The sequence below is a fragment of the Olea europaea genome, chromosome 19 (genome assembly GCF_002742605.1).
Source record: "Olea europaea var. sylvestris chromosome 19, O_europaea_v1, whole genome shotgun sequence".
In the NCBI taxonomy this organism is placed as follows: Eukaryota; Viridiplantae; Streptophyta; class Magnoliopsida; order Lamiales; family Oleaceae; genus Olea; species Olea europaea.
In genome coordinates this window covers 8,852,615-8,876,276 of record NC_036255.1, presented here as the reverse complement: position 1 = coordinate 8,876,276, position 23,662 = coordinate 8,852,615, and the positions used below count along the sequence as shown (strand labels likewise).

The window sequence follows — 23,662 nt, the reverse complement described above, 5'->3', positions numbered from 1 at the left end:
TACCTCCAAATTTACAATACAAATTGATCGCATTAGTTGAGAATCCAACTCACATACCCAATTATCGCAATGGAGCTTTCCAAATAGAGTAACTTGCTATGGCTACCAGAAAGCTAGAAATAACCAGCAAATAGCATGAAACACAATGAAGACATCATTTTTCATTGGTTGTCAGGGATAATATATGAATAAACGAAACTGGACATAAATATCGCCGAAATTTAAGAACATTTTGACAAAGATTATATACAAAATTTACTTGACTATGTTTTTCTAGTATCTTATTTGTATGATATTGGACCTGACCTTGAAACTGCAAATCTAGGCAAGGGACTAGGACCCGTGCTGCTTGATGTTGAGCCTTCAACAAATTTTGTCTTACGACTCAAGCTATAATCCAAGGGCCCAGATCGCCTAACATTGCGATGTTTGTTGTCTGTACTCATGCTACCATTTTCAGTATCATACTGATCTTGGCCATGAGTAAAATCTCCATGCGGCTGCTTCAATGCAGGAGAAGCATGTGCTAGTGATGTGGCAGGGGAGTGTCGGGGGGATGAACTCAATAATGCCAGTGGAGTTGAAGAATTCGAATAGTACTGACTGTATACTGAACGAAGGATGGCATAAGGTACATGAGATTCCAGTAAGCTTCTCGGTAGGTATGGCGAGAGCTCACATAATTGATCGAGGAAGATCAGCTTTGCAACCAAATGAGACCTGTGCAAATGAATAAAACTAAAAACTTTCAAAAAGTACGCATGACACAAACAAAATGTTATCGATTTTCCAAATGTCATCTCGTGATTTTTTTATTTTTTTTTAATTTAACAGCACAAGTAATGTACATGCAAACGCACAAGCATGGAAATGATTCTCGATCAGTTGATAAAAGTTTCAGCCAAATAATACTAGCTCAAATACTCGGCAGTTGAAATAAGATGCAGTAGGCATAAAAAGGAGAATTATCATCTTACCAGAAGATGTTAATTGCCAGTAAATATAGCATTTAACTAAGATACCTTAAGCTTCAACCAAATATTATTGTCTTACCTATTGCTTTCATTCCAAGAATCCAAAATGATTCCGGCAGAGCACTTGATGAATAGCTGCATTGTGGACTTTATGCTAGCTTCTGCTGAAAAATGATTCTCTGTCTCAGGGTCAAAGGTTTCGGTGACGTGGCCATTAGAGAGAGTGTGTTTCTGTTGATACTCTCTTTCAATTCTGACGAATCCACTACCTGCAATCACTGAACAAATGCACCTGACAAAAGAAAATTCGTTATGGAAGATCGTAATCAACCAGCATATTTTCAGTGTCAAAGCTTCGTACACTGACTATATCTGATAGATAAACTGCCCAAAGACTAACAACCACATGGATCCTAGACCAACACTTATGACTTGAAAAGAACTAAGATGATTATAGTAAACGTGTTTTCCTTTTCCAGAATATAAAAATTGAAACAATGATGGTAGGTCAATAAAAATAACTAGAGGATGATGCTCCTGTTTGAGTGAGGCTGTAAAAAGAGACAATTTACACGTGGTGTGGAAAGCTTTATGACATATTCCAACACTAATGAAGATAGATAATTAACCTAATAACCCCACAAGCAAGCTAATTGTTTAGCTAGATGTAATCATAAAGATTCAAATAGGACTACATGAGGCAACTTCAAAAGCAAAGAGCAGTAAACAGAGAGGAAAATTAAGCACTTCGTGTGTCTAATTATTTTTTATCTCTCATACTAAAACTCAAATATTCATACTTTGCCAAGCAGTGGATATTGTTGCTGAATCCTCCAGTGTCAACATTGAAGGCAGTAGTGTTCCAGATGGTAGATGTCATAAATGTCGCGAATAAATATGGCAACAAGTTCCATGAACCGTCACTTGCACCCCCCACTTCTTCCAATATTAATCGAACCCACTCAGAATCATGGTCTCCAACTAAATTAACACCGTTTGCCACTCTTCTCATCCTCCGAATCTCTTTCTTCTGAGGCATTTCATTAGGTAAATGTTTAGCAATGCCTGCTAGCAGTGAATGGACCAAAGGTGCACCTTCTTCAAGCACAGAACCAGCAGCCTCTGCTAAAAGGGAATCAAAAGCGATTGCCTGTCCTGCCTGAATACAAAACCCAACAATTGTGTCCATATCAACAATCTGCTTAATATTTGCTTCTGTTTCTGTTCTGTCACCAGAATGCATGCTTCCAGCAACTGCCTCCAAATTCTCACGATTTGCCCGCAACGAGGTGTCAATACAATTTAGGAGTGCAGCTGTGTGCTCTCTCAGCATTCTGTCCAGCCTGTCAACTCCATAGGTACCAAAAATACGAACAAAGGCTTTCAATTCCCTAAGATCAGTCACTGACTGGGCAAAATACCCGCCAACGGGTCTAGTGCTCTTAAAGCAACTGTGCAATGGTGCAAAGAGGATACCAGCACCAGAGACATCCTTGATAATGTTTTCAACATACCAGTTGCACACGGCTTCAGTAGCTGATCCAGTGTGCTGTTCTGCTGGTTTCTCAAACAAGTGTAAAGAAGACACTGGCCCACAGAAGGTCTCTGTAAGTAAAATTTCCCGAATACCCTGGGTCAGGTCCATGCTGATGTGTTGCTCGGCTAGATGGACAATAGCAGTATGTCTGCGAATAAGTGATACTAGCACAGAAGGCCGTTGAAGATCATTATCAGTTTTCAGAACAGTGAGCAACCTCCTCTTGAAGTTCCCAAGGATGCAGTCCCTCATGTACTAAATCACAGTAAACAAGAGTTTAGTGGAATATCAATAGTTTGCCACTAGCTACCACTAGTAAAGATTGCCTTGCGAACCTTTGCCATGTGAAAGATGGCCTAAGATCAGCCTTTACATGAAAATAAGAAATATTTTTCCATTCGATCAAATCCACTGTTCATCAGGTTTTTTTTTTATAATTTATTATTTTTAACTCTTTTTATCAGTGGCATTCTAATCCCAGTGTCTACATTCCATAAGTGGCATGAAGAGATGACAGTCATTTACCTCCCTCAGTACGAAGACATGGTTAAGAACACAGATAGGTTCCATGTCGTTCATGATTGAGCAAAGATTTGTCAACCTCTGCATTGCAGCTTCTAACCTGTCATCAAGTTAGAAAACCAGATCAATATTCATACATTGAGAAATTAAATTTCAAGTACTTGTATTTTACAGTGCAAAACCAAATTGCATAATTAGTTGAGAATGACTTACATTTTGATAGAATTATCATTTTCAGGATAGCTCTCATAGCCTGGTAACTGAAAACCGTATGCCACTTTTGGGGATCTTGCTGAAGGAACAGATATTCTGGATGTCAAGTTCATGAGATTTGCTGCTTGCTCAGGGAGGAGCTGAAATTTCATAAAATTAGTTAAAAGAGTATAAAACAGACTTAATTAGATCCTAATCTCAATAGAATGAGAAAGAATACCAACCTGCGTTTCCAGAGAGCCAAATCCTCCTTCCGAGTCAAGAATATTAATTAACCCTTCCAGTCCTCCCATGATGGATTCAACAAGGGATTCAACATATAGAACTGCATCGCGACCAATTTTAGTCACCTGTGTCGTAAAGAAGTTGAAGTTATTCCATAGGCCAATAGACCATGGTTCTATTGCAGGTAAAATGTTGAAGATAATGTCTAATAAATTACTGAATCAGCACTCAACAAAAATTAACATTCACTAAGCTATGGTCAAAGAAATTATTCAGTCTTGGAGTTCACTGCAGGTGATCTTATGAGTGAGAAGCTGCTGAAAATGAAAGGTTATCGTCGCTTACAGGTTTGAGCGAAGGGTGTTGGACTTCGTTAAAAGGCAAGAAGAAAAAGGTTGTTTAATGACACCTGTACAATAATCGGACGACTGAAAAGTAAATGGGAGCATTTGTTTCTGATTTAGGGATGACATAATCAAAGGGAAAGTCTGCTGTGAATGGAAAAATAGTGGCAAAGGTAACATGTTTGGTAATCGAGTTTCAAGTTCTCAGGCCAAGGATGAAGTGTCAAAATTTAAGGAATAAAGTATATTCTGCTCAAACAGAATTCTCTCGGGACATGCATTTTTCCTCCCATTTTCAGCCTATTGTATGGGTTCTGTAGGGAGTGCTAGAATGTAAAATATTTCCCCGTAAAATATTCAGTTATGAGGAACATCAATACATGATTTACAGAACATGGCATTAGCATTTGCAAGTGACTCAGCTTTACAGGGCAAGGTGGGAACATTGGAGTAATTAGTTTGAAATCAGTAATCAATTACCTCTTCTGGAACAACTGACGAAGCGCATTCAGGAAAACTGCTAGCAACACCAAGCCATGCACAACAATGTTGGGGACGACCTTCAGGCCCAAACATGGTGTTCCGAAAAACCTATATTGCCCTTTCAAATTAAGAGTCAAAGAACATATGTGATAATTGAAGATTATGGCATCCTAACTTACAGTTGTAAGCTGCTGGTGATAGAAGTAAAGTTTCTTCAGACTCCCATATTTTGACAACTGATTTTCAAGTTCATCTACACATCTGCCTCAATACAAAACTCATTAGTTACAGTGATGAACAAAGTCTAGCCCATTTGAGAGTAGAATAACTTTTGGAACCTAAATCTTCAGAAAATTGCTGAGACAGCAAAGAAAATTGTGACACAACTATCAAGTAACACATCAATCAAGACTGTTACTGAGTAATGCATTATAATTAGCAGAGATGATTAAGATGAGAAATGCATGGCTATCAGTAAATACATCCCTGTCGAAGTAAGGCATAAACTAGAACTTCTTTCGGGTTTCTGATTGTAAAGAACATACGCTTATTTATCCAATACGGCGGTTAACCAACAAAATTTCTATAAAATGCCGAAAATTGGGAGATTGGTCCCGTGATTTAAAATGTCCTCTCCATAGGACTAAGAACGGATGCTTCTATAGTACTAAGAACGGATGCCATCAGAAACATGTTAAACAATCAATAACATGTCCACTAGCTAAGTGAAGTTGACAGGTGCACACAGAATCAGATAATAACTGACAAGGTTCAATACTGGAATTTCATAAACAAGATTTTGCAAACATTGGATCCATCTTGATCTGAAGATGAAGAACAAGCACCAGTTTATAGAAACAATTTCACATCCATAACAAACTCGGAAAACGAAGTCAATAAAGAAATTATGAGTAATGTCATGCGAAGATAACAGAGCAAGAAAATTAAGCCTGGTCGCAGTAAGAACACCTGGACCAGTTGTATGCAGCATTTCCTTCAGATAGTAAGCCTTCTTTTCCAGTAGATACTGTAGCCTTTTCCAAATGTCTAATGTTAATAGATGACCGAGAAGAAGTCACGATCATCAACACTGATAACCAATCCTTCCGTAACTCCTGAAAGTTATAAACATGACTCACGGTTGAAAATTTTGATGATAAACACCCAACAGCAGAAAAACTGCAAAAGGGGAAAGGGGGATGGTTGGGTGCGGGGGTGGATTAAATACATCAAGACAAAATAATAATAATAATAATAATAATAATAATAATAATAATAATAAAAATAAAAAATAAATAAATAAATAACATTCCTTTAATACATTAAGCAGCATGTTGGAAGGACAACTAAAGTTTAAAATATACTACTCAGTATCTCCAGCATGCAGACCATAACAAAGGAAAAACCTTCAAAATTTGACAATCAACTTGAGTGAATATCAATGGGGCTAGCAAAAATAGAAGAATACAACTTCGGGCACCAACAGAAAATTACATGTTATATCATGAGACTCCAACAAGTTTCGCTTACAGTATTGTGTATTACCTCTACATCATGATCCAAATGCCATTTTGAGAAAAGGCCCAGTTTGCCAAGAAGCAATAAAAAACAGCAAAAACATAATAACCATAGAAATAAATCTTACTGAACGTGATAACTTCATGTTGCTTTATCTATGAATTAACGATAGCAAAAAATGACAGTACATGCAGTTTCACATTATTTGATATAATATTTAGGAGACATTCTAGCATACTAGACAATTTATTCCATTTCATTTATTTTAACATGCGTATTGAATAATTTTGGCAACTATGTCATTTCTTCATTAGCAGTGTAAAACACAAGCTAAGCTTCAGTCTAGTTTTCTTGATTCAGATAAGAATATTCCATGTAACAATGCATGGAAAAGGAAACTAAGAAGCGACCATCTGATAAATTCTTACAGATAAATCACACGTGATGACAGAAATATTTTCACCCTGGGGCTTCGGTATATTTTCTAGATGCTGAACAATTCTCTTGAAAAGCCCTTTCAAGGTTGCATCCAGGTCAAGAGCTACCATTCCCGGTGTACCCAGCAGAAAGCGGATTCTACCAGCACATGACGATAGGTATGATAAAGCGTAACCTCTAATTGCTGAGGAGAAAATGGAAATATTTGCTAATTAGTGTACCACAAACTGAAAAATAAACAGAGCAATTCAACGTATGTTCATTTATTGTATGGAGAAATATATTAAGTTCACAACATCATCTCTTGGGAATTAATACTGTGCAGTATATCATGGCACATCCCCTACAGAAACTTCAGTGAAATTTGCCATCAATTGTACAATTACTTCATTCATAGATTACAAGCTTTAGCATAATGAACTAACAATTCACTAGTTAGTGGACCTGTCAATGAACAATTCAGGAAACCAATATGTAACTAGTGGTAATTAAATAAAAACAAGAACAAGAAAAAGGATAAGTGTAATATGATATATATTATTATTATTATTATTTTGGCTTTAGTAAGGGTTTCTGACCTGCAATGTACTTCCGCACTAGACAACAAAGATGGTCCATTCCATCCAATAAGAACCCAATAGTAGGATCATTTGCATCCTGCATCCATGAACCAAACATCAAAAAGGGTTGCATTTTGATGTGATAAGCTCTGTAACTAAGAGATATAATACATATTACAAAGTTGTATTCCACTAACCCACTTAAAATATGTAATTTCCTTACAATTTCTACTGGAACAACTCGGGCTGCTTTTGATTTTGATGAAGCTATTCCAAGGTGCTGGAAATACCACAACACCTCACTCTGAGCAAAGGCCAAGGCTGAAAATACCATCTGCAGAAACACCAAAGAGGATTAAAGTTACCAATCTCTATATAATCATAAGCAAACCATGGAGGTAGATCAACCGTAATTGAATTTTGTCACTCTTAACATAAATTGGTATCCAACAAGAGACAGGGAACACCATTTCCTTGCTTGTCTCTCTCTTCTAAATGCTCGCTCATCCACAGAATATATATATAACCCAGCAAAGCATTGGAATTGATTCAGTACATCACCATAGAGGAGGGATCCACATGTTTCGACTATTGACATCTAACTTTAGTAATGAATTAGTGAACACAGTCCCATGCTCCCAACGTGTAATCATCCAAACTTGGAACAATGCCACATTTAATAAACGTTAATAGTAGATCAATATGCACAGTCTACTCTCTAATATGAATTTAACTGAATTGCAGAACTTTCTAGGTCCGAATAGTGAAGAGAGAGCCAAACTGAACCATATATACACCATAACATGATATACTAGACAGAACAGAACTATACAGATATTAAAAGTGAAGTATGGTCCAACAAGAGCGAGTAGGACCATAAGTTATTTTTTTCTGAAGAAACCACAGGTCCACAACCACATACTAAGCATTGTTCCCTATAAATTTGGAGTTTGCTACACAAAGAACAGTGAGCATGATATTGCTAGCACTAATACATAAAGGCATGATATTTCACGTCTGATAGCCTATGCCAATTAAAATGGTTAGGTATGGGAATTAGAGATGAGCATGGTAGGCACTATTATTATAAAATATCTGGTTGGTTAACCAGCAGCTGTCTAAACCAATGATGGGCATCCACTATTATGAACAAAATTAACTACAGTTCACAGAAAACAATGCATCCTGATCATATATCTTTGTCATGGAAGAAACCTAATCCTTTAAGGAAAAGGAAATGGAAATGCAGGAACTATTCTTAATAACTTTGCACTGCAAACCCTGCGGTTCCCATTTACTGCTATCTTCAGAACTATACTGATTCAGAACCAGATGTTCATATTCCATGCACGTTTTCCAATATCCTTATCCTTATGACATCGTTCTAACCATTTTTTTCTCAATCAGATTCAGATTACACGTGCAGATAAACATGCATACAATATACCTGAATATTTGGAGCTATTAAACTTGGCTGATCAGTGAAGAAGAGCACCATCCTTCCAATCTCTTGCTTCAGTAAAATTCTCCTTTCACGGTGTATGGCATCACATGAAAATAATGCTTGCTCATGAACTTCACTGCAGTCACCAAATATACACATTACCAAAACTGATTATCATCCTACAAATATCAGAAGAAAAGGGCAGAGATGTCCAAAACAAGTTGATGGAAATTTTGATTCAAATTTAAAGTTTCAAATGAAGCAAACAGAAACAGTCAATGAGAGTAGAGATAACCACCAAAACAAAAATACTTCCTCGAGTATATTAGCAGTGTGCGGAAATAAAATAAAATAAAATAAGGTAGAAACAAATGAGACAGAAAGTAAGAACACTCAGCCTTGTGAAGCCAAGATTCTGAAACAAACATGTCCACGCTCAAATAATTAGGAACTTCTTTTTCCCTCATTTACAACTCTTTTTCCCTCATTTACAACCATACAACATCCACCATGTCATTTAGATCCACAGAAATAAAACCAATATATACATGGTCAATGTCATGAAAGTTGTAAAAAATGGGATCAGAAGAATATCATACAAATCCCCCCACCCCCTTTATAATTTCAGACAGCCATATTTGAAGGCTATACGCAAGGTATAAGAATGTAGTGCCGTATTTCATCAGAAAAACTGGTTTCTGCAACCCAGGACTTTAGCCACAGTAAATACCAGAGAATGCTGATAGTGCAACTTCTGCTTCTGAGAAACTCAAGCATCTCTCCTATTTCCAAAGCCATAATCATTTTCAGAGACCACGTGACATTTCAAGAATCTTCTGATACACATCTTTCTTTTTCAGAGAATGAACATTCATCTCATCATTGAACATCAGTGCTCTAAAGAGAGGCGAGGATGACCACATCCAAGTTACAAAATTCTTGTTTATTTTCTCGAGAGTTGCTGACGCATCGTCATTTTGGTAAGTCATACATCCCTGGAACAATTATACTTGCACGTTGGAAATGTTGCCTGGTTTTCCATAATTATATAATGGTCGACACCTTGTTTTTTTCTTGTACCATGTATTCATATTGCATTATTATGGGTTCCCTATTTAGATGACATGCGATACACAAAAAATACCGAATATGAATTCTCCATTGAGTATCCAATCCATTAATACCTTATCATTCTCTCCACCTGCTTTGCAACACTATACTCCAGATCTGCTTCCTTTTGCTTTGTCCGCCCATACTTCGCCATCTTCTTTGATTCCAATATCCGTGGTAAAACATACAACTGATAATCCTCATGCAATAATATATACTGCACATTTAACATGGGAGAGTGATATACCAGCTCATATTAAGAAGACGAAAAGATAGAGCATCACATCAGTATACAAACCAAGCTGTTCACTGGTAAATCATCTTATACTCAACATCTTTGTTATGTTTATTCTTTTACGTATAATGAATAAGTGACTTCATATATTAATGGTTAAGAATTGCTATCACAGAGCTTTGAACTTTTCTGTATATTGGTTAATTATAAAAGCCCACAGTTTTATAAGTGCCAATTTTGCGCCCTTGTTCTTCTTCCAAGAACAACATGACTTTACTTGAATTAGCAACTGCAGTTCCAGGTCTTTTGGTTTCCATAAAAAAATCCTGGCTCAATATGCATTAAAGTATGTTATCATCCTCTCTTAGCCCTGCCGCCTGGTAAGTCAGTACAAGGGTAAGGTTGTGTAATACAGAACCTATTTATTGCCACGCTACAGGGTTCCTTCTTGGAGTGGATTCTGCATTTTATACTTTTTTATAGAAAGGACAGCAAGGAACAGCATTGGCTAGCTGAAGATCCAGTGGTGCCAGAATTGATGGTAAGAAGCCATTTGAATATAATATAGTTACAGAAGAGTTCAGGAGTTTGAGAATCCTATTTGAGAGTCAAAGTTAATTTTCTTTGGAAACATTTTTGGAGAAATCAGCACTTATTGGGCATAAGGCTTAGCTTCTTACTATTCACGTTGTATAACTTCCATCTCCCCACGCCTGTTTAGATAATTGCACACAAACTTTCGAAAAATACAGATAGTGGGTAGTGGGTACCAACAAAATTCTGTCAATTTATGAGAGATATATATACTTTTTGGACAGTCAAGAAATTCACTATATCCCATTTTGCAATAAATTAAATATGCCTGAAGAAATGAAGAAACACATGTTTCATTTGAAAGAACGGACATAAATAACTCACCTCATCCCTAAATAATGTAAGAACTAGGTTTTCCTTCAGCACAACCTGAAAGGCATTCCAAGAAAGAAGTATTGGAATTCATTAGTGGTAAATAGATATATAGCCAAGCAGGCAGAAAAATATTATAGCAACCCAAAAAATGGTTATCCAAATTCAACCACCCCAGGCCCAAATTCTTAAGTGCATATATCTTATTCTGTCTTATTTTCCTAAGTATGTAAACAATATATTGCAGCGCCAAGGTAATTCATATTATACACCACCATTAAATTCATTAAAAAGATCTTTTTTTGTGATATATTTTTTCCAACAAAGTAAAATTTCAAATCACTATGGAAACAGAAGGAAAAAGGATGGGCTGCAATGTACCAAAGCAATGTCGATGCTTGTGACCCTAAGAAGCTCATCAGGGCACACAAGATATCCAAATAACACCCATTCTCTATAGCAAGTAACATTTGCCAAGTCTTGAGCCCTCTGCAAATGAAGAGATATAAGTAAATGTAAAATAATGACCCGAAGAGAGAAAAATGACTACATAACTTCCTTCACAGAGAAGTTGTCTTTGGTCGTTAATTCATAATTATTAGTCTAGATTTATCAAAAATAAAAATAAAATGAAAGAAAACAATTTACCATTGGATGTGCCGAGTTGGTAAGTATGTCAGGATATCGAGGATGAAAAGGGCTCAGAAAACCCTCATTTCTTAGCTTCCTTGTATCAGTAGATAAAAATACAACAGGACCCACAGCCTCCAACACCTGACATAAGGATATGAGAAGAAACTAGTTACTTGCCTAATTCTTGTTTTTAACAGAAAACATAAAGGAGAGAACGCATTAAGAAACTATAGAGCAACAACACTAACAAAGGGTAGATAATGTAATGTTACATGAGGATGACACAACGTTCATGTTTGGGTTTCGTTATAAGTTGCTGAAATTTCAATGTAATAGAAATTATTGGTGGATTAAAAATTAAAGTTTGACTTGACCTTTAAATTTAAGGAGATTAAAGTGAAAGGCAAACAAGCACAATATTTTCATAACAAGAAACGTGATCTCATGCCACTTTTTTCAAGCATTGTGTAGCATATAGCACCAGTAACTTCCACACATGATTTCTTTATGCGTGCAACTGTTTATATATGCAAATTATGTGCTTGGAAGAAAAGGTGTACTGGAAAAAATGTGAAAGGAAAAATAATCTACTTGTGTAATTATATTAGTAATAAAATAGATAAGACGTAATACCTCTCCAATTCGAGGGCTGACAAAATTAAGATCTTCCTGTAACCCCTTTAATGGTGGATCATAGGAATCCACAAATTGAATTAATCTGTTATCAAGAAAGATGGAAAAGTTAGCAAGCAATACGCAATATTTTTTGTACTGCAGAGTTGACATATAGATTGACCACAAACACGCATAATTTATTGCAAATGCACCCTTCAGTAAGAGGAGAAACCCCATCTACTTCCATACATCTAGGCGATCTTTGTCAATTTCCCTATCATTTAATAAGTTAATGGTCCAAAATCTATATATTGTCCTTCTCAATACCCTAATACTAATTCATTTTCTTTCAACGATTAAACTCATTTATAACCCCAAAAGTTGACACGTGAATCTTCTTTCACGTCGACATTAGGTTGATACTGCCTTAACTAAAAACAAATAGTTGGTTCCTTAAGTGTGTCTTATCTCTCTGAAAGCAGGATAGTGCACACAGTTATTAAGCATATCATTTCATCTGGCATTACAGTTACTTCTGGTAAAGAAGTCAAAAATGACTTTCGTTGTCTATGCCATCAGGAATACAAACGTCAGAGAAACCATAAAAGTCACAAACTACATTGTCAGATCATCTTAATTTATCTTTAGATCTGTATATATATCATTGTGCAAAACGCAATCAAATGAAAGGTTCTAAAATCACAGATAGATTAGATTCAAAACTTATGACACACCCCACTGAGGTTTACAACTCTAACAAGTATGGACAATCTTACCGGTGGTAAAAATCACAATCTCGGTCATTTCTTGCCATAGCATGCAACATATTGTAGGTTTGCAACATCATTTTTCTTGGTACCTATGACAGCAGTGTAGACTCGAGTAATAATTAGGCATCCACATTGAATTATGAATGCATATTGCATGATTTCATGCATACAAGAGCAATAAAATCAACAGAGTATCCACCTAGGGAAAAAACAGTAAGCAAGAAATACATAAATGCAGACTTGCCTTCTCAGAAAATAGATTAACACGAACAAAGGAGCAAAAGAGGTCCATAAAGGCATGTAGTATGAGAGAATTTTGGTGGGGCTGCAAGAAAGTGACCAAAGTGTCAAAATGCCATGTGATGATAATAACATTGCTCATTGTTGTTAATTTCAATAATGCTAGTGACAATAGATTTTTTTGTTAGATGCACATTATTCAGTAATGCGCACATCAGAATGATCGTAAAAACAAAATCTAAAAAATTATCAGTCATTGGATTCACTGGACTAAGGGCATATCAAACCAAAAGTACAAGTCATTCCAAATTTTTATAAATGGTACAATTCATCTCTAGATTCTCCACAAATTAATGAACTTGCATCATCCCTCACCAGCAAGGTAATAACAGTGCTGCTTAAATCCAATATGAGCCGCAAAGCTTGCTCTCGAAATGCCATCAGGTCAAGGAGCAGCTGTCAAGACAATGGAGTCAGTTGTAACATAGTTATGATAAAGCTAGTAGATGCATCACAATATTGATACGAAAACACAAGGTACAGAAGAATAGCCAGTAAAACATAAAATTTCTTAATTTGAGAGTGTTTGTTGGGGATTAAAATTAGATTTTTTAGTAGATTTTGTTAGAAGTTTTTGAAATATGTGGTTGAAAAGTTGTGGGACCAATAAAAAATGTAGTTAATATTGATTGTTTGACTTTCACTTAGATTAAAATCAGAATTTAATCCTTTCCAAACAGGCTCTTTGACTGTAAAACAGTATCTTACTTTAACTTTGCAACAGTAGATGCACATTATTTCATCTGGTTTTTTAAACCACTTCATATAAATTGAGTCATCCAGACTTTTTTTTGTGAAATGCGACAGATCTCATGTCATCTTTGACCATGAGCCTCATCTCACCATACACTTCTTTATATTTTTACTGTTTGTTATAGTCGTTGGTGTGCATGTAGATGTGGATGTGACTATTGATTGTTTTCATTTCTGTTTCAGCACTTGTCTCCAAGTTTTTCTAACTCCAGAAAATCATAGATAGCAAAAGAAAAAGCACATTGAATTGAAGTCATCAGTTACTTTCTAATGTGGTCAGACATAAAGGTTGGAATAATGTAGATTGCGGAGCAGGTAAATTTACAATTTTTAACACAATGTAATATATAGTCCAACACATCTCAAAAAATACAATAACAACAACAAACAACAAACTAAGCATTCCCAATAATCCATCAACACAAACGCCGGCTCAAAATTGAGGTACTATTATTGGAAAGAACTAGTACAATCATGGAAAGAATGACAGCAGATAAGTGACTCACTTGAATCCATGGTTCCAAGCTTTGTATATGAACTTCTGCACTATCCACCATAGCATCCAAAGCAAATTTATCAACCTACAGGATTACTTCCATTGTCAATAACATAAACAAGTATTACTAAGTTACAGCTAATGTAAATGCTAAATAATAAACTAATAAATCTGAAAGAATTCTAGAACTTCACCCGTTCTAGCTGTAACTTGCTGTGATGTTCAGGAAACTTCTTCACGAGTAAAATACAAATTTTGGGATGGTTAGGGAACACGCCTGATTTCCAAAATGCTTCTGAGTAGATATGACTGACTAAATCAGGGTAATCCAAAATTTGATTTAGTCTATACATTTTCACCATCAGTCCTTCGGCTACTTGCGTGAGCTGGTACAACCATTGCATGTTCAAACCCTTATGTGATGACCCGCTTGAGCTCTGGCTTGTAGCACCGTCTCCACCATTTAATCTAGGGGCCATTTCTGGACCTAAGTATTCATTCCACCTTGTTGGACCCTCCCATTCCTTTGACCTTATTGCTGAGGGAGATGATGTTAATACGTCTTGCGCCGCAAAGTGCATCCTAGATTTTGCCATGTCTGTACAACTAAAATGCTTCACTCCCAATAATACCTATTTTCTGCATTCCAACCAATGTATATATAGTTCAATTCTTAAAAATCTTCACTAAACTTCAGATTCATAATCCAATGAGTTTTTCCCAAAATTCACTTATTCACCAAAAACCAGAACTAAAAACCAAACCTAAGCCCCCAAATTCTTCTCGCTCGAACAAAAATTCCTTCACCTCAGAGGACAAATAACCATAACAGAACAGAACAGAACAGACAAAAAACCTAAGAAACTATTAAATTATAAAAAGCAAAGCATTTCTCAGTTGCGAATTTCCTAAAATTTTGACCTTTTCGGTAATTTATTATAATTCATAATTTTCAGTTTATTAAAAAAAAAAAAAAAAAGACTGCGCGAAGTATATATTGACAAAACTTCAAAAAATCGAAAGCAAGTACCGTACAGAAATGCAATGCCGAAGTTTGGGAGTAGTTAGAACAGGAACGAGATCGAGTCAAGAGCTTCAACTTCAGATCTGAGCACTACTAACTGGTAATAATAGTACAGTAAAACTTCCAAAATCCCATGGTTTTAGTGAGAGAAAGGTAAGGGTTAGGGGAATGTATATATGAAGTATTTCTTCGTTTGATAATACATTACAGAGTTGACGATTTGTTAGCTTTATGTTTTTCTTTCGCTTTCTCTATCTGTAGAGGGAGGGAAGGGGAGAGAGAGAGGCGAGAACCAGCACGCACGATCTCCGTACCACCCGATTTTTTCTTTTAGTTTTTCTTTCCTCATTTTTTTCCCCCTCATGGAGTAATCAATTTTTTAACTCTTAAAAATATATCCAACCTATTCCTCAATTAAGCTCCGTTTGATAGCCATTTTTTTTAAAATATAGTTTTCTCTCTTTTTTTTTTAACCACACATTCTTTATTAAAATAATATTACACATAAATCAAAAAAAATTTCTTATTTTTCAATCACACATCTATGCCAATTAAAATGGTTAGGTATGGGAATTAGAGATGAGCATGGTAGGCACTATTATTATAAAATATCTGGTTGGTTAACCAGCAGCTGTCTAAACCAATGATGGGCATCCACTATTATGAACAAAATTAACTACAGTTCACAGAAAACAATGCATCCTGATCATATATCTTTGTCATGGAAGAAACCTAATCCTTTAAGGAAAAGGAAATGGAAATGCAGGAACTATTCTTAATAACTTTGCACTGCAAACCCTGCGGTTCCCATTTACTGCTATCTTCAGAACTATACTGATTCAGAACCAGATGTTCATATTCCATGCACGTTTTCCAATATCCTTATCCTTATGACATCGTTCTAACCATTTTTTTCTCAATCAGATTCAGATTACACGTGCAGATAAACATGCATACAATATACCTGAATATTTGGAGCTATTAAACTTGGCTGATCAGTGAAGAAGAGCACCATCCTTCCAATCTCTTGCTTCAGTAAAATTCTCCTTTCACGGTGTATGGCATCACATGAAAATAATGCTTGCTCATGAACTTCACTGCAGTCACCAAATATACACATTACCAAAACTGATTATCATCCTACAAATATCAGAAGAAAAGGGCAGAGATGTCCAAAACAAGTTGATGGAAATTTTGATTCAAATTTAAAGTTTCAAATGAAGCAAACAGAAACAGTCAATGAGAGTAGAGATAACCACCAAAACAAAAATACTTCCTCGAGTATATTAGCAGTGTGCGGAAATAAAATAAAATAAAATAAGGTAGAAACAAATGAGACAGAAAGTAAGAACACTCAGCCTTGTGAAGCCAAGATTCTGAAACAAACATGTCCACGCTCAAATAATTAGGAACTTCTTTTTCCCTCATTTACAACTCTTTTTCCCTCATTTACAACCATACAACATCCACCATGTCATTTAGATCCACAGAAATAAAACCAATATATACATGGTCAATGTCATGAAAGTTGTAAAAAATGGGATCAGAAGAATATCATACAAATCCCCCCACCCCCTTTATAATTTCAGACAGCCATATTTGAAGGCTATACGCAAGGTATAAGAATGTAGTGCCGTATTTCATCAGAAAAACTGGTTTCTGCAACCCAGGACTTTAGCCACAGTAAATACCAGAGAATGCTGATAGTGCAACTTCTGCTTCTGAGAAACTCAAGCATCTCTCCTATTTCCAAAGCCATAATCATTTTCAGAGACCACGTGACATTTCAAGAATCTTCTGATACACATCTTTCTTTTTCAGAGAATGAACATTCATCTCATCATTGAACATCAGTGCTCTAAAGAGAGGCGAGGATGACCACATCCAAGTTACAAAATTCTTGTTTATTTTCTCGAGAGTTGCTGACGCATCGTCATTTTGGTAAGTCATACATCCCTGGAACAATTATACTTGCACGTTGGAAATGTTGCCTGGTTTTCCATAATTATATAATGGTCGACACCTTGTTTTTTTCTTGTACCATGTATTCATATTGCATTATTATGGGTTCCCTATTTAGATGACATGCGATACACAAAAAATACCGAATATGAATTCTCCATTGAGTATCCAATCCATTAATACCTTATCATTCTCTCCACCTGCTTTGCAACACTATACTCCAGATCTGCTTCCTTTTGCTTTGTCCGCCCATACTTCGCCATCTTCTTTGATTCCAATATCCGTGGTAAAACATACAACTGATAATCCTCATGCAATAATATATACTGCACATTTAACATGGGAGAGTGATATACCAGCTCATATTAAGAAGACGAAAAGATAGAGCATCACATCAGTATACAAACCAAGCTGTTCACTGGTAAATCATCTTATACTCAACATCTTTGTTATGTTTATTCTTTTACGTATAATGAATAAGTGACTTCATATATTAATGGTTAAGAATTGCTATCACAGAGCTTTGAACTTTTCTGTATATTGGTTAATTATAAAAGCCCACAGTTTTATAAGTGCCAATTTTGCGCCCTTGTTCTTCTTCCAAGAACAACATGACTTTACTTGAATTAGCAACTGCAGTTCCAGGTCTTTTGGTTTCCATAAAAAAATCCTGGCTCAATATGCATTAAAGTATGTTATCATCCTCTCTTAGCCCTGCCGCCTGGTAAGTCAGTACAAGGGTAAGGTTGTGTAATACAGAACCTATTTATTGCCACGCTACAGGGTTCCTTCTTGGAGTGGATTCTGCATTTTATACTTTTTTATAGAAAGGACAGCAAGGAACAGCATTGGCTAGCTGAAGATCCAGTGGTGCCAGAATTGATGGTAAGAAGCCATTTGAATATAATATAGTTACAGAAGAGTTCAGGAGTTTGAGAATCCTATTTGAGAGTCAAAGTTAATTTTCTTTGGAAACATTTTTGGAGAAATCAGCACTTATTGGGCATAAGGCTTAGCTTCTTACTATTCACGCTGTATAACTTCCATCTCCCCACGCCTGTTTAGATAATTGCGCACAAACTTCCGAAAAATACAGATAGTGGGTAGTGGGTACCAACAAAATTCTGTCAATTTATGAGAGATATATATACTTTTTGGACAGTCAAGAAATTCACTATATCCCATTTTGCAATAAATTAAATATGCCTGAAGAAATGAAGAAACACATGTTTCATTTGAAAGAACGGACATAAATAACTCACCTCATCCCTAAATAATGTAAGAACTAGGTTTTCCTTCAGCACAACCTCGAAAAATACAGATAGTGGGTAGTGGGTACCAACAAAATTCTGTCAATTTATGAGAGATATATATACTTTTTGGACAGTCAAGAAATTCACTATATCCCATTTTGCAATAAATTAAATATGCCTGAAGAAATGAAGAAACACATGTTTCATTTGAAAGAACGGACATAAATAACTCACCTCATCCCTAAATAATGTAAGAACTAGGTTTTCCTTCAGCACAACCTGAAAGGCATTCCAAGAAAGAAGTATTGGAATTCATTAGTGGTAAATAGATATATAGCCAAGCAGGCAGAAAAATATTATAGCAACCCAAAAAATGGTTATCCAAATTCAACCACCCCAGGCCCAAATTCTTAAGTGCATATATCTTATTCTGTCTTATTTTCCTAAGTATGTAAACAATATATTGCAGCGCCAAGGTAATTCATATTATACACCACCATTAAATTCATTAAAAAGATCTTTTTTTGTGATATATTTTTTCCAACAAAGTAAAATTTCAAATCACTATGGAAACAGAAGGAAAAAGGATGGGCTGCAATGTACCAAAGCAATGTCGATGCTTGTGACCCTAAGAAGCTCATCAGGGCACACAAGATATCCAAATAACACCCATTCTCTATAGCAAGTAACATTTGCCAAGTCTTGAGCCCTCTGCAAATGAAGAGATATAAGTAAATGTAAAATAATGACCCGAAGAGAGAAAAATGACTACATAACTTCCTTCACAGAGAAGTTGTCTTTGGTCGTTAATTCATAATTATTAGTCTAGATTTATCAAAAATAAAAATAAAATGAAAGAAAACAATTTACCATTGGATGTGCCGAGTTGGTAAGTATGTCAGGATATCGAGGATGAAAAGGGCTCAGAAAACCCTCATTTCTTAGCTTCCTTGTATCAGTAGATAAAAATACAACAGGACCCACAGCCTCCAACACCTGACATAAGGATATGAGAAGAAACTAGTTACTTGCCTAATTCTTGTTTTTAACAGAAAACATAAAGGAGAGAACGCATTAAGAAACTATAGAGCAACAACACTAACAAAGGGTAGATAATGTAATGTTACATGAGGATGACACAACGTTCATGTTTGGGTTTCGTTATAAGTTGCTGAAATTTCAATGTAATAGAAATTATTGGTGGATTAAAAATTAAAGTTTGACTTGACCTTTAAATTTAAGGAGATTAAAGTGAAAGGCAAACAAGCACAATATTTTCATAACAAGAAACGTGATCTCATGCCACTTTTTTCAAGCATTGTGTAGCATATAGCACCAGTAACTTCCACACATGATTTCTTTATGCGTGCAACTGTTTATATATGCAAATTATGTGCTTGGAAGAAAAGGTGTACTGGAAAAAATGTGAAAGGAAAAATAATCTACTTGTGTAATTATATTAGTAATAAAATAGATAAGACGTAATACCTCTCCAATTCGAGGGCTGACAAAATTAAGATCTTCCTGTAACCCCTTTAATGGTGGATCATAGGAATCCACAAATTGAATTAATCTGTTATCAAGAAAGATGGAAAAGTTAGCAAGCAATACGCAATATTTTTTGTACTGCAGAGTTGACATATAGATTGACCACAAACACGCATAATTTATTGCAAATGCACCCTTCAGTAAGAGGAGAAACCCCATCTACTTCCATACATCTAGGCGATCTTTGTCAATTTCCCTATCATTTAATAAGTTAATGGTCCAAAATCTATATATTGTCCTTCTCAATACCCTAATACTAATTCATTTTCTTTCAACGATTAAACTCATTTATAACCCCAAAAGTTGACACGTGAATCTTCTTTCACGTCGACATTAGGTTGATACTGCCTTAACTAAAAACAAATAGTTGGTTCCTTAAGTGTGTCTTATCTCTCTGAAAGCAGGATAGTGCACACAGTTATTAAGCATATCATTTCATCTGGCATTACAGTTACTTCTGGTAAAGAAGTCAAAAATGACTTTCGTTGTCTATGCCATCAGGAATACAAACGTCAGAGAAACCATAAAAGTCACAAACTACATTGTCAGATCATCTTAATTTATCTTTAGATCTGTATATATATCATTGTGCAAAACGCAATCAAATGAAAGGTTCTAAAATCACAGATAGATTAGATTCAAAACTTATGACACACCCCACTGAGGTTTACAACTCTAACAAGTATGGACAATCTTACCGGTGGTAAAAATCACAATCTCGGTCATTTCTTGCCATAGCATGCAACATATTGTAGGTTTGCAACATCATTTTTCTTGGTACCTATGACAGCAGTGTAGACTCGAGTAATAATTAGGCATCCACATTGAATTATGAATGCATATTGCATGATTTCATGCATACAAGAGCAATAAAATCAACAGAGTATCCACCTAGGGAAAAAACAGTAAGCAAGAAATACATAAATGCAGACTTGCCTTCTCAGAAAATAGATTAACACGAACAAAGGAGCAAAAGAGGTCCATAAAGGCATGTAGTATGAGAGAATTTTGGTGGGGCTGCAAGAAAGTGACCAAAGTGTCAAAATGCCATGTGATGATAATAACATTGCTCATTGTTGTTAATTTCAATAATGCTAGTGACAATAGATTTTTTTGTTAGATGCACATTATTCAGTAATGCGCACATCAGAATGATCGTAAAAACAAAATCTAAAAAATTATCAGTCATTGGATTCACTGGACTAAGGGCATATCAAACCAAAAGTACAAGTCATTCCAAATTTTTATAAATGGTACAATTCATCTCTAGATTCTCCACAAATTAATGAACTTGCATCATCCCTCACCAGCAAGGTAATAACAGTGCTGCTTAAATCCAATATGAGCCGCAAAGCTTGCTCTCGAAATGCCATCAGGTCAAGGAGCAGCTGTCAAGACAATGGAGTCAGTTGTAACATAGTTATGATAAAGCTAGTAGATGCATCACAATATTGATACGAAAACACAAGGTACAGAAGAATAGCCAGTAAAACATAAAATTTCTTAATTTGAGAGTGTTTGTTGGGGATTAAAATTAGATTTTTTAGTAGATTTTGTTAGAAGTTTTTGAAATATGTGGTTGAAAAGTTGTGGGACCAATAAAAAATGTAGTTAATATTGATTGTTTGACTTTCACTTAGATTAAAATCAGAATTTAATCCTTTCCAAACAGGCTCTTTGACTGTAAAACAGTATCTTACTTTAACTTTGCAACAGTAGATGCACATTATTTCATCTGGTTTTTTAAACCACTTCATATAAATTGAGTCATCCAGACTTTTTTTTGTGAAATGCGACAGATCTCATGTCATCTTTGACCATGAGCCTCATCTCACCATACACTTCTTTATATTTTTACTGTTTGTTATAGTCGTTGGTGTGCATGTAGATGTGGATGTGACTATTGATTGTTTTCATTTCTGTTTCAGCCCTTGTCTCCAAGTTTTTCTAACTCCAGAAAATCATAGATAGCAAAAGAAAAAGCACATTGAATTGAAGTCATCAGTTACTTTCTAATGTGGTCAGACATAAAGGTTGGAATAATGTAGATTGCGGAGCAGGTAAATTTACAATTTTTAACACAATGTAATATATAGTCCAACACATCTCAAAAAATACAATAACAACAACAAACAACAAACTAAGCATTCCCAATAATCCATCAACACAAACGCCGGCTCAAAATTGAGGTACTATTATTGGAAAGAACTAGTACAATCATGGAAAGAATGACAGCAGATAAGTGACTCACTTGAATCCATGGTTCCAAGCTTTGTATATGAACTTCTGCACTATCCACCATAGCATCCAAAGCAAATTTATCAACCTACAGGATTACTTCCATTGTCAATAACATAAACAAGTATTACTAAGTTACAGCTAATGTAAATGCTAAATAATAAACTAATAAATCTGAAAGAATTCTAGAACTTCACCCGTTCTAGCTGTAACTTGCTGTGATGTTCAGGAAACTTCTTCACGAGTAAAATACAAATTTTGGGATGGTTAGGGAACACGCCTGATTTCCAAAATGCTTCTGAGTAGATATGACTGACTAAATCAGGGTAATCCAAAATTTGATTTAGTCTATACATTTTCACCATCAGTCCTTCGGCTACTTGCGTGAGCTGGTACAACCATTGCATGTTCAAACCCTTATGTGATGACCCGCTTGAGCTCTGGCTTGTAGCACCGTCTCCACCATTTAATCTAGGGGCCATTTCTGGACCTAAGTATTCATTCCACCTTGTTGGACCCTCCCATTCCTTTGACCTTATTGCTGAGGGAGATGATGTTAATACGTCTTGCGCCGCAAAGTGCATCCTAGATTTTGCCATGTCTGTACAACTAAAATGCTTCACTCCCAATAATACCTATTTTCTGCATTCCAACCAATGTATATATACTTCAATTCTTAAAAATCTTCACTAAACTTCAGACTCATAATCCAATGAGTTTTTCCCAAAATTCACTTATTCACCAAAAACCAGAACTAAAAACCAAACATAAGCCCCCAAATTCTTCTCGCTCGAACAAAAATTCCTTCACCTCAGAGGACAAATAACCATAACAGAACAGAACAGAACAGACAAAAAACCTAAGAAACTATTAAATTATAAAAAGCAAAGCATTTCTCAGTTGCGAATTTCCTAAAATTTTGACCTTTTCGGTAATTTATTATAATTCATAATTTTCAGTTTATTAAAAAAAAAAAAAAAAGACTGCGCGAAGTATATATTGACAAAACTTCAAAAAATCGAAAGCAAGTACCGTACAGAAATGCAATGCCGAAGTTTGGGAGTAGTTAGAACAGGAACGAGATCGAGTCAAGAGCTTCAACTTCAGATCTGAGCACTACTAACTGGTAATAATAGTACAGTAAAACTTCCAAAATCCCATGGTTTTAGTGAGAGAAAGGTAAGGGTTAGGGGAATGTATATATGAAGTATTTCTTCGTTTGATAATACATTACAGAGTTGACGATTTGTTAGCTTTATGTTTTTCTTTCGCTTTCTCTATCTGTAGAGGGAGGGAAGGGGAGAGAGAGAGGCGAGAACCAGCACGCACGATCTCCGTACCACCCGATTTTTTCTTTTAGTTTTTCTTTCCTCATTTTTTTCCCCCTCATGGAGTAATCAATTTTTTAACTCTTAAAAATATATCCTCAATTAAGCTCCGTTTGGTAGCCATTTTTTTTAAAATACATTTTTCTCTCTTTTCTTTTTAACCACATATTTTTTATTAAAATAATAATACACATAAATCAAAAAAAATTTCTTATTTTTCAACCACACATTTC

At 35.5% G+C, this 23,662-nt stretch overlaps 2 protein-coding genes across 4 annotated transcripts; both read right to left on the bottom strand.

Annotated features, from left to right (window-relative positions):
• Positions 1 to 281: 281 nt before the first annotated feature.
• Positions 282 to 15,425, bottom strand: LOC111368717 (protein NAP1). Its single transcript, XM_022990127.1, has 24 exons — positions 15,112 to 15,425; positions 14,271 to 14,715; positions 14,087 to 14,161; positions 13,143 to 13,223; positions 12,772 to 12,852; positions 12,534 to 12,616; positions 11,776 to 11,860; positions 11,158 to 11,283; positions 10,891 to 10,998; positions 10,522 to 10,566; positions 9,443 to 9,585; positions 8,262 to 8,394; positions 7,038 to 7,148; positions 6,833 to 6,911; positions 6,245 to 6,438; positions 5,268 to 5,413; positions 4,478 to 4,559; positions 4,296 to 4,406; positions 3,471 to 3,596; positions 3,247 to 3,386; positions 3,037 to 3,133; positions 1,775 to 2,766; positions 1,054 to 1,266; positions 282 to 720 (listed from the first exon to the last, which is right to left on the bottom strand). The coding sequence occupies exons 2-24, from the start codon at positions 14,670 to 14,672 to the stop codon at positions 282 to 284; spliced, it is 4,092 nt and encodes a 1,363-aa protein (XP_022845895.1). The 5' UTR covers positions 14,673 to 14,715; positions 15,112 to 15,425.
• A 591-nt stretch (positions 15,426 to 16,016) lies between these two features.
• Positions 16,017 to 23,464, bottom strand: LOC111368718 (protein NAP1-like). 3 transcript variants are annotated; one of them, XM_022990131.1, is made up of 12 exons: positions 23,139 to 23,464; positions 22,299 to 22,702; positions 22,115 to 22,189; positions 21,171 to 21,251; positions 20,800 to 20,880; positions 20,562 to 20,644; positions 19,804 to 19,888; positions 19,186 to 19,311; positions 18,919 to 19,026; positions 18,550 to 18,594; positions 17,246 to 17,388; positions 16,017 to 16,197 (listed from the first exon to the last, which is right to left on the bottom strand). In XM_022990131.1, the coding sequence occupies exons 2-12, from the start codon at positions 22,698 to 22,700 to the stop codon at positions 16,032 to 16,034; spliced, it is 1,395 nt and encodes a 464-aa protein (XP_022845899.1). In that variant the 5' UTR covers positions 22,701 to 22,702; positions 23,139 to 23,464; the 3' UTR covers positions 16,017 to 16,031. The 3 variants fall into 3 exon arrangements, with proteins under 3 accessions (XP_022845899.1, XP_022845898.1, XP_022845896.1); XM_022990130.1 differs by having other exon boundaries at positions 22,299 to 22,743; positions 23,134 to 23,463; XM_022990128.1 differs by having other exon boundaries at positions 22,299 to 22,743; positions 23,139 to 23,461.
• Positions 23,465 to 23,662: the final 198 nt, after the last annotated feature.

What these genes read in the sequence shown, in the direction of transcription:
- LOC111368717 (XM_022990127.1), bottom strand. Translation starts at nt 14,672, where the DNA reads ATGGCAAAATCTAGGATGCACTTTGCGGCGCAAGACGTATTAACATCA. An exon ending in CGTCAGTTGTTCCAGAAGAG is followed by an intron (nt 3,597 to 4,295) that starts GTAATTGATTAC and finishes TTTACGACACAG; the next exon opens with GTGACTAAAATTGGTCGCGA. An exon ending in TTGGCTCTCTGGAAACGCAG is followed by an intron (nt 3,387 to 3,470) that starts GTTGGTATTCTT and finishes ATGAAATTTCAG; the next exon opens with CTCCTCCCTGAGCAAGCAGC.
- LOC111368718 (XM_022990131.1), bottom strand. Translation starts at nt 22,700, where the DNA reads ATGGCAAAATCTAGGATGCACTTTGCGGCGCAAGACGTATTAACATCA. An exon ending in GCACTGTTATTACCTTGCTG is followed by an intron (nt 20,881 to 21,170) that starts GTGAGGGATGAT and finishes ACTTTCTTGCAG; the next exon opens with CCCCACCAAAATTCTCTCAT. An exon ending in CAAGCATCGACATTGCTTTG is followed by an intron (nt 18,595 to 18,918) that starts GTACATTGCAGC and finishes AATGCCTTTCAG; the next exon opens with GTTGTGCTGAAGGAAAACCT.